Genomic DNA, 9,304 nt, shown 5'->3' with positions numbered 1-9,304 from the left:
CGGCGGGCGCTGCGGCAGCTGTCGGCACGCCTGGCTGTTGGCGGTGCCTCGGAGACGCTTCCTTGGAGAAGTGGCCTCTGCCAGCTGAGGGTTGATCCTTGCCGTGCAGCTTCTCTGTGGGGTCTGAGAGCTCGGCATCAGAGCTCAGAAACGTGAGAGCAGATGAGATTCATGAATATGTTCTTGCCGTATGTATATACACACAGATATTCAAAGTAGACGGAAGCATTTGTATCGAGCCTTTCTGATACTGTAATGACTCTGCTTCCCCCTGAAATTATTGGGAAGGCAGTCTATTATGTCAAGACTGAAGATCCTAATATCTAGTTCTAGATCTCATTGCCATTAATACTTCTATGCTTTGCAAACCAGTGAATAAGCCTGGTTACATATTCTGCGGGTGGGAGCAATACTCCTCTTGCTGGTAAGAAAACACTTGGAAGAAGTGCTGCCTTGGTGCTTAAGTCTGTGACACAATAAATGTCCTTTGTGTCTTGCCATTTGGGATGCCCTGAGTAGACAAGGCTGTTTTACAACCAGTGCTGAAACAGTATAGTCCAGTGCTACTAGCTAGACCAGATGGATGTTCAAATCTTTCCCAATACTGTGCTAAGCAGTCTGGCTAAATTCACTGAAAAGACTCAGGCAGAGAAAAATGCCTTCAGGACTGACAGCATGATTTGAAGGTGTTTTGCATCAGCAGGCACCTAGTTTTCCAGTAATAAACCAGTAGCAGGTTGACCCTGACTATGCACTGTTGGATCTGAAAAGCTGGAATCAGAAGGCATGCTTAAGACACATTTTTCCTGAACAAAGTTGATAGGAGGTTTGTTTGGCTGTCAGTTCATATTATCACTGGTACATGGACCGAGTAAGCAGAGGCCCTGTAAGATGTTTGTAATTGACCTCTGTTAACAGATGGTAACTTTGTAACTAAAACCATAAATTACTGGCAGGTTTGACCCTCAACCTGTGCTGTGGTGAGTTTTTTTTATTAGAGCTTTTTCATTTCACTCCTTGCTGTTTGGATATGTCTGCAATTAGATGCATTCATCTGAGCAATTGTATGTTTGCTTTCAAATCTTTTTTTTTTTTTTTCCCCCTGTTTGAAGCAGGGAGTTGAGTACAGTTCCTGAATATGGTCTCAGAACTTGGTGCTGGTAGCTGTGTAGTTCCATCCATGCTGGTCACATCGAGGCAGTAGGTATTGTATAGTAAACAAGCAAGCAAATATACCTGCAAATTAATGTTTTTGTACTTCATACAACATATTTATGTGGCCAGAGAGAAAAGGAGAGCATTAAGCATGAGTGGTGAGAATGCTCATTTGGAGCGTGGGGGAGGTGGGGTCATTTTCCCGAGTGCGCCAGCAGCCCTGAGTTGCTCTGTCTCACCTGGGACCCCCGTGTACACCCTGTCTGCATGTTGGTCCTGGAGCTCAGCCCAGAGCCTCTTGGTCCTTGCGTGAGCTGTGGTGCAGACTGAGCTGCCGTTATGCTCTTGCTGGTTTATTGACTGGACTTTTTGGCCTGGCCTTGAACTTGAGTCATCACCTTGCACTTGTCTGGCAGTCACTGGGCTGCTGACTGGTCCAGGTACCGCCACCTTCCCTGCACTCCGTGGGGAGGTCACTATCCCTGCCTGTGTTGTGGTTGTCCTTGGCTTCCAGCTTGTCCTCTGTCATGGAGCACCCCTGCTACTCCCTGGCCAGTAGACTCAAATACCTGATACTGAATGACCCTCTGAGTATGCTTCCAGGAACAGGAGATCCATGTTCAGGTCTCTATGTCTAAACTTAGCAGATGAGCTAGAATTCTTGCCTTCAAGGCCAAGGAACTTGCCATGACTTTAATGAGAAGCACAGCTGACTAAGCACTTCCCTCTAGCTTTTAGTTACCTAACACACATACTGCTTTCCTCTGATGGGTTTCCTACCAGCTACTGTGTGAATTGTCTTTGTAGGTGCTTATGTGCTTCACTGAACAAGTGAGAGCACACCTTCCCGCAGTGGTTTCAGGTGGTAGATGTAGGAGTCCCTCACTCTTCTGCTGGTCCACCACAGTGTTTCCAGAAGGGAACACACAGCCAGACCTGTGGTAACCAATCCCCCTGCCTAACCTGATTAGGTGACCAGTGAAGGTGGGCTTTTAAAAATAAGGGCTGTTAGGGTCTACAAAATCCACAGGAATAAATGCACCGCTATATGCTCTGCCTCTAAATTTGATGATTCCCAGCTAGTCTCATTTGCAAGTGTAGGAAAGGAGACTGTCTTACCATTTACAGCCCTCAGTGTTTGTAGTGATGTTGTTATTCTTTGTGCTAAATGGTAAGATCTTTAGGGCAGAAGATCTCCAAGCAGACAGATTCCTAGTGCAGCTGGTGCTGTTCCTAATGCGATGCTATGGCAGAAGCTCTGCTCCGGAAACCAAAATGCCACTGTTTGTAAATTTAGTAAAGCTGGCAGCAGTGCTTGTATTGCACATGAAATGGAGATGCCAGGAATTCAAAACTGAAAAGTCAGGCTCAAATTATAACAGCTAAAAATACATTCTTGATTTTGGGTGTGATAGCAGTGACGTACAAACCCTTAAATTTTCAGAGGTGGCAAAACCCCTTCTAAAATTACCTCTTATGAGTAGAGTGGATAAACGAGAGTATCACTAACATGTTCCTCACACCTAGGTATTGCCAGCTTAATAAGGAAAAGAATTGTTTATTTGTGGCCTGCACTTGAAGGCTTTATTATTAGCTGTATCTTCAGCTTTTAAATAATTTTCAAACTCATCTGTTGCTATTAGAAAGCCATTTGTGGGGCTGTCTGCCAGCCATATCTTCCCTTTGAGTGAATATGTTGCCTTTTCTATTCCTGATTTCATTAGTATTTGAAACCACTGTACTGTTCCCTTGTCCCAAGCTGAATTTGAGAATCTAGGAGATTACAAACCTCATCCTGACTGTTCACAATCAGATAAAATATTAGAACCTTCTGTAAAAAGCAACAAGCTGCTTTCTCAATAAAATTCATCCAAAAATTTCTAAAGGAGTAGTTTTGCTTGGGCAGATTTCATGCAAGTTCAAGTGCTGTTTGTTCATGTCACTCAGAGCAAATCATAATGCACAAAATTGGTGTGAAAATGTAAAGCCATATTAAAGACATCATGTGTTCTTGACAGTTTGATGACTGGAAATGTACTCTTGCATACATCTGGATCAAACTGCTGAGCAATCTCTTACTCTCTAGCTCTGATACAGTCACAGACATGGTGGCCAAGGACCTTTCCTGAGTCCTTTTTCCTGTGTCAGGGTTCTTTTGCTTGTTTGTTTTTCTCTGCAAAAGCATTAACTGACTTTGAGGTATGATTACACAAAGCAATGCAGTGTCATTGTATAAGATAGTAGTAAAGTGACTTAATATCACACTAGAGTTGTCGGGGCTAATTATGCATCTCAGAGGACTAGGTTGCTTTCTGACTAGCCTGGATATCCATGTGCTGCATCAGTGTGTGCAGTGTGAACATAACCTAACATGTTTTTACCAGCAAAACCCCTATGTAATATTTAGCTGCAAATAACGTTAAATTTAAATTAAAACTAACGAGTGTTCTCTGGTTGCTTTTCAATTTTATCTCTTCCTGTGCTTCGTAATTCAATCTGGAAGTGAGGGGACTGATGAAGAATCAGTTTTGGATGAAATCTGGTTGAATTTTTAGACAGCAATACATGCATTAATTATAAATAATAACTTGAAACAATGTTGGTTGAATTCTTAGACCTAGATTTTAAAAGTTAAATATTCGTAATTCCTCCTTTGCAGTATATTTTTCTACTCTTACCTCACTCCCTCTTTCCTAAAGATCTCCATTTTTAGTTTTCTTTGGCTACAGATATATCCTCTTAAAAGGCAAGGCATTACACTAAGCTTTACAGCACTTTTTCTAAAGCTCATTGTGAGCTCTGCTATATAGCACGCTACAGTCTAAGACTTAACAGTAAGGATGCTTTTTTTTTTCTGTCCCTGAGAATGCTCTTTTTAGCAGCAACACATTTCTTTTATAGTGACATGATAGCAAATAGAGATGTTCACTGATGTAAAAAAAAAAAAAAAAATTAGATGCTGTAGTACTGAACTAATTGTTTAATTTCCATATGTATTAGAAAGATGATTATGAAGACCCCTTACTCATCTGAGGTACCTACCTCACAACATAGCGCGGAAGCATTGACCAGAAGGTGGGGGCAAGCAGACCTGGGAACTTCTAGTTGAAAGCAAACATTCTGCGTCTCCACATGAAGATGGTTCTACGTGACTTCAAGATGATCTTTCTTTGCTCTCCATTTCTTACTTGTCTGCAAACAAGTGCAATAAAGCATTTGATTTCTCATCTGCAAACCAAACTTGTCCCCGTATCTGCTGAATGCCAATGAAAAAAATTCATTCTTGTTGCTAGGACGATGTCCCATATCAAGTCTGATGTCAAATATGATGATTTTCACAGTACATGTAACAAACTTCCTTCAACTTTTTGGCAGACCCATTTTTCGAGAAAGGAGTAGTGCCAGTGATGAATTTTGCTTACACCTTGGGTTCCTAACACTCCTGCTTCACACACTGGTGCAGGATGGCAGGTGAAATGCTTGTAACTGGGGCACCGAAATCTTCTTGTCCTGTGCTGTGGTGACACAGTGCTGCTAACTCGTGATGTGCATCTTAACTTATTACTGACCCCAGATGACAGAGAAAGGCTTTGCACAGTCTTCATTAGACCCAGAGTGGAAGTTGTGGGTTGCCACATTTTAGAAACTCACATCTGTGGTGTCGTACTTCCACTAGAAGTTACCTTCTTCCTAGACATGTAATGGAGAATCATTGATACACAGTTGTAGAGTGCTCTGAAGTGATGACACCTGATCAGCTGGGTTAGTCCTGATTGTTAGGCTGTATGATAAGACTCCTCTGCATCACCAGAAAGGACAGAGGAACAGGTGGGGGTCCCCAGTAAGCTAATGTGAGAAGTGGAGCCTCACAGCTGGCTGCTCCCAAGCTAATTTTTTTATTCTTTAGAGAAAAACAACATTGTAATATTTAATTATTTTAATTGTCTTATTTCCCTCATAATTACTTACTATTCATTCATTTCCCTCATAAAACCATCTTATTTCTACCTATATTTGCCTTCAAATTCTGTCCTCATCACCCCAGAAAATTCAAAATTTAACAACGTAAACTAGTTTTGAAAATAAGCTTGTATTTGTGCTAATATGCAAAGAGATCGACTTGAAGACTGCACTTGACACTGTAACTCCTGGGAGGAAAACAAATGCATTTTATTAACTTAACAACCACATATCCCTGAAGTACAGTTATCAGTTGTCTGGAAGGAAGCATATCTTCATCTTTAAATGAACAGGTGCATTTCTCCTTCATTTATTCTTGGCTTTATATAGGCACGTTTCTTTTCTGCTGGTTTTCATGACAGCAGCTGCTATTGTTATTCAGGGACTGATTTCCATGAAACTTCTACAGTTTATCAGTTAATAAGGAGTCTTATCTTTATCAGAAATTAGACAGCAAGTATGCTAGGCATTATTTCAGGCCCCAGTTACATGCTGAAGAGAAGCTATGTGGCCATTTTTGTTTCAAGTATAGTAAACAGCTGTCATAAGCTACTGTCTTGTGTGGAAATAATAATCTACATCACCACAAACTGAAACTGACCCCCAAATACATACGTTCATCGCATCCGTATTTTCTGTATGTAAATTCAATTTAAAACCTCATCTGATTTGTGTTAGAATGTGGGGGTTTTTTCAGGAAGTACCTGCTTATGGTTTTATACAAGCTTTGCGGCATCAGTCCATGATATGTAAATGTTTCTAATGCAGTAGCTCAGAAACATAAAAAACACTGCTAACAACTGCTAGAGATTTTACACTCCATTTAGAATAAAAAAGTGCCTCTTTTTAAAAATACCTAGAAATTATTAGTGGACTGCATAGGATTATAACATTCTTTTATTATGATTAATTTTTTTATGTGTAAACTTGTTGTTTAACATCACACATGTCTTAACAGAGCAAAATTTCCCATGAGTTTTATGTTAATCCCCCAGTCTACTGAAAACTGCATTAACATACATTTAGATTTTACAAATAAATCAACACAGTTCTAAATTCCCAAGATGTTGCAATATTTAAACTTACAATGTATGTTTTAAATATATAGTCCAAGTAGTGTTAAAGGGACACTGTCAAACTCTTATGACCAAAACTTGGGATTTCTTAACAAAAAGAGTCAGAGCCAGTTGTTTACACTTAAGACATATCATTTATCTAACAGTGAATTTCTCATAATACAAAAATAATTTCAAGACCCTCAAAAACTACTTTCAACTGGATTATAGCAGCAGTTCACTAACACACCCCATTTTGGGCTATGTTTGTGTAAAGCTCACTTCTGAGCTAGAAAGGAGGCGATTGGTGGCAGCCAACATGGCTTTACTAAGGGCAAACTGTGCCTGACAAATTTGGTGGCCTTCTACGATGGCATTACAGCTTTGCTGGGTAAGGGGAGAGCAACAGACATCATTTACCTGGATTTGTGCGAAGCATTTGACACTGTTCCACATGACATCCTGGTCTCTAAATTGGAGAGACATGGGTTTGATGGATGGACCACTCGGTGGATAAAGAACTGGCTGGATGGTTGCACTCAAAGAGTTCCCGTCAACAGCTTGATGTCCAGGTGGCAAGCAGTGACAAGGGGTATTCCTCAGGGGTCGGTACTGGGACCAGTGCTGTTTAACATCTTTGTTGGTGACATGGGTGCTGGGATCGAGTGCACCCTCAGCAAGTTTGCTTACGACACCAAGCTGTGTGGAGTGGTCGACGTGCTGGAGGGGAGGGATGCCATCCAGAGGGACCTGGACAGGCTGGAGAGGTGGGCCTGTGCTAACCTCATGAAGTTCAACAAGGCCAAGTGCAAGGTCCTACATCTGGATCAGAGCAATCCCAAGCACAAATCCAGGCTGGGCAGAGGAGAATGGATTGAGAGTAGCCCTGAGGAGAAGGACCTGGGGGTGCTGATTGATGAGAAGCTCAACATGAACCAGCAACGCATGATCACAGCCCAGAAAGCCAACCGTATCCTGGTTGCATCAAAAGAAGTGTGGCCAGCAGATCAAGGGAAGGGATTCTGCCCCTCAACTCTGCTCTGGTGACACCCCACCTGCAGTACTGCATGCAGCTCTGGAGTCCCCAACATAGGAATGACATGGACCTCTTGGAGTGGGTCCAGAGGAGGGCCATGAAGATGATCCAAGGGCTGGAGCCCCTCTGCTGTGAGGACAAGCTGAAATTCAGAGTTGGGGTTGTTCAGCCTGGAGAAGAGAAGGCTCCGGGGAGACCTTACAGTGGCCTTCCCAGTACCTAAAGGGGGCCTACAGGAAAGATAGGGAGGGACTTTTTCCAAGGGCATGTAGTGATAGGATGAGGGGGAATGGCTTTAAAGTGGAAGAGGGGAGATTTAGATTAGATAATAGGAAGAAATTTTTCACTTTGAGGGTGGTGAGACACTGGAACAGGTTGCCCAGAAAAGCTGTGGAAGCTCCATGCCTGAAAGGGTAGACGGGGCTTTGAGCAACCTGGTCTAGTGGAAGGTGTCCCTGCCTGTATCAGGGGGGTTGGAACTCAATGATCTTTAAGGTCCCTTCCAACCTAAACCACTCTATGATTCTGTGACAGTACTCCCTAGATTTCTGTCAAGAAAAAAAAAAAAGCAGGCAATTGCTGTTATCTACATATACTTAGTGGACTTAAGCATGGCTTAATAGCCATTTTGACAGTGGTCTGGACATTTATGGATTTTGTAGCTGATACTGATAGATTTACACACAAATACTACTGACAGATTTACACACAAATGATGGAGGATATCTTTCCTTCTGAATGGACATGCCTTGAGCCTTCTGTCAGGAGCTCAGGTTTTACAGTATAGTAAGGTCTGGCTACAGGTATTCTAATATTGGATCAGATAAACCAATAGTGGTATAACACAAAATGCTAACTCAATGTGATCTTACTCTCCTAATGATCATTTGCAAAATTTTAGCAACTGGCATATGTACCGGCAGGCTTTGTGACAGAAGAGATCTCTCTGTCCACGTTACCGCATTGAGTTATCACCAGTGCTCCCACAGCCTTCACAAAAGCATAGAGCAAGATTACCACCGGTATTACACCACAGGTGGCTAACTTGAAGGAATTCAGGTACTCTTGAGTAACCTGCGACACCACGGCTTTATCAGGGTAACTGGTGTAAGCTGCAGTGCTATGTATTTCTTCAGCCATTCTGACTTTCACACTTGGCACCTGAGGTCTGTGACTGCCCATTGTGAACCTTTGGCTATCAAGAGCAGTGTCTGGACTGCTATGTAAATAGCAGCATGCATGCACAGGCTAAAAAGGAAAAACACACTGTGGAGTTTGTTCTGGGCCTCTTGACCGAACAGCTTTTTTGTTTCCCAGGCTAACCTTTTGTATTTCTTCTTCTGGCCAACTGAGGCCAAGACAAAAAGCTCTTAGCTTCATTTATGACAGAAGTCTACCCACTGATTAAATGTTCCTTGTGGAATAGACACGTACTTGGATTTCTCAAAAAAAGAGACTATGATCCTAGTGATAACAGGTCTTTTGAGTGCTGCATTGCTACACCTGCCCTGCCCACTTACAATTTTGCTTCAGCTTGGAGATGGGCACTGCTAACAAGAGCAAGGCACATCACAACCCTAGTGAAGAATATACAAATCCTGGTGAAGAATATATTCACATAGAGTATGAAGAATATAGTCACATAGAGTAAAGGCAGGAGTGCACCAATCTGTTGTCATGGTTTGAGATAGAACAAAACCAATTTTCTTTTCAGTAATTTTACTTTTCACCTAAGTCTCTTCTGACTGTACTTTCTGAAATTCACAGAATCACAGAATTTTCAGAGTTGGAAGGGACCTCTAGAGATCATCTAGTCCCACTCCCCTGCTAAAGCAGGATTGCCCAGAGCACATGACTCAGGACTGCATCCAGGCGGGTTTTGAAAATCTCCAGAGAAGGGGACTCCACACCCTCCCTGGGCAGCCTGTGCCACTGCTCTGTCACCCCAACTGTAAAGAAGTCTTGATCTGAAGTTACTTTTTAAAATAAATAAATAAATAAATAAATAAATAAATTTCTTCCCCTAATGCATGTTTATCTTCAAGTTTTAAAAAATGTCTAGCTCCTAACTTTGACTGCTCTGGCTACAAATTCTATC

General features: G+C 42.0%; 1 protein-coding gene across 1 annotated transcript in view; it reads right to left on the bottom strand.

The window, feature by feature from the left end:
- Positions 1–8,346, bottom strand: part of CETN3 (centrin, EF-hand protein, 3) — a 21,203-nt gene extending 12,857 nt beyond the window's left edge. The window contains exon 1 of the mRNA XM_009886878.1: positions 8,166–8,346. Within this exon, the coding sequence (XP_009885180.1) occupies positions 8,166–8,346 (181 nt within the window). The remainder of the gene's footprint in view (positions 1–8,165) is intronic.
- Between the last annotated feature and the right edge of the window lie 958 nt (positions 8,347–9,304).

The sequence above is a fragment of the Charadrius vociferus genome, unplaced genomic scaffold (genome assembly GCF_000708025.1).
Source record: "Charadrius vociferus isolate BGI_N301 unplaced genomic scaffold, ASM70802v2 scaffold244, whole genome shotgun sequence".
In the NCBI taxonomy this organism is placed as follows: Eukaryota; Metazoa; Chordata; class Aves; order Charadriiformes; family Charadriidae; genus Charadrius; species Charadrius vociferus.
Note: the sequence above shows the minus strand (reverse complement) of the source record. Positions and strands in the feature narration are given on the sequence as shown.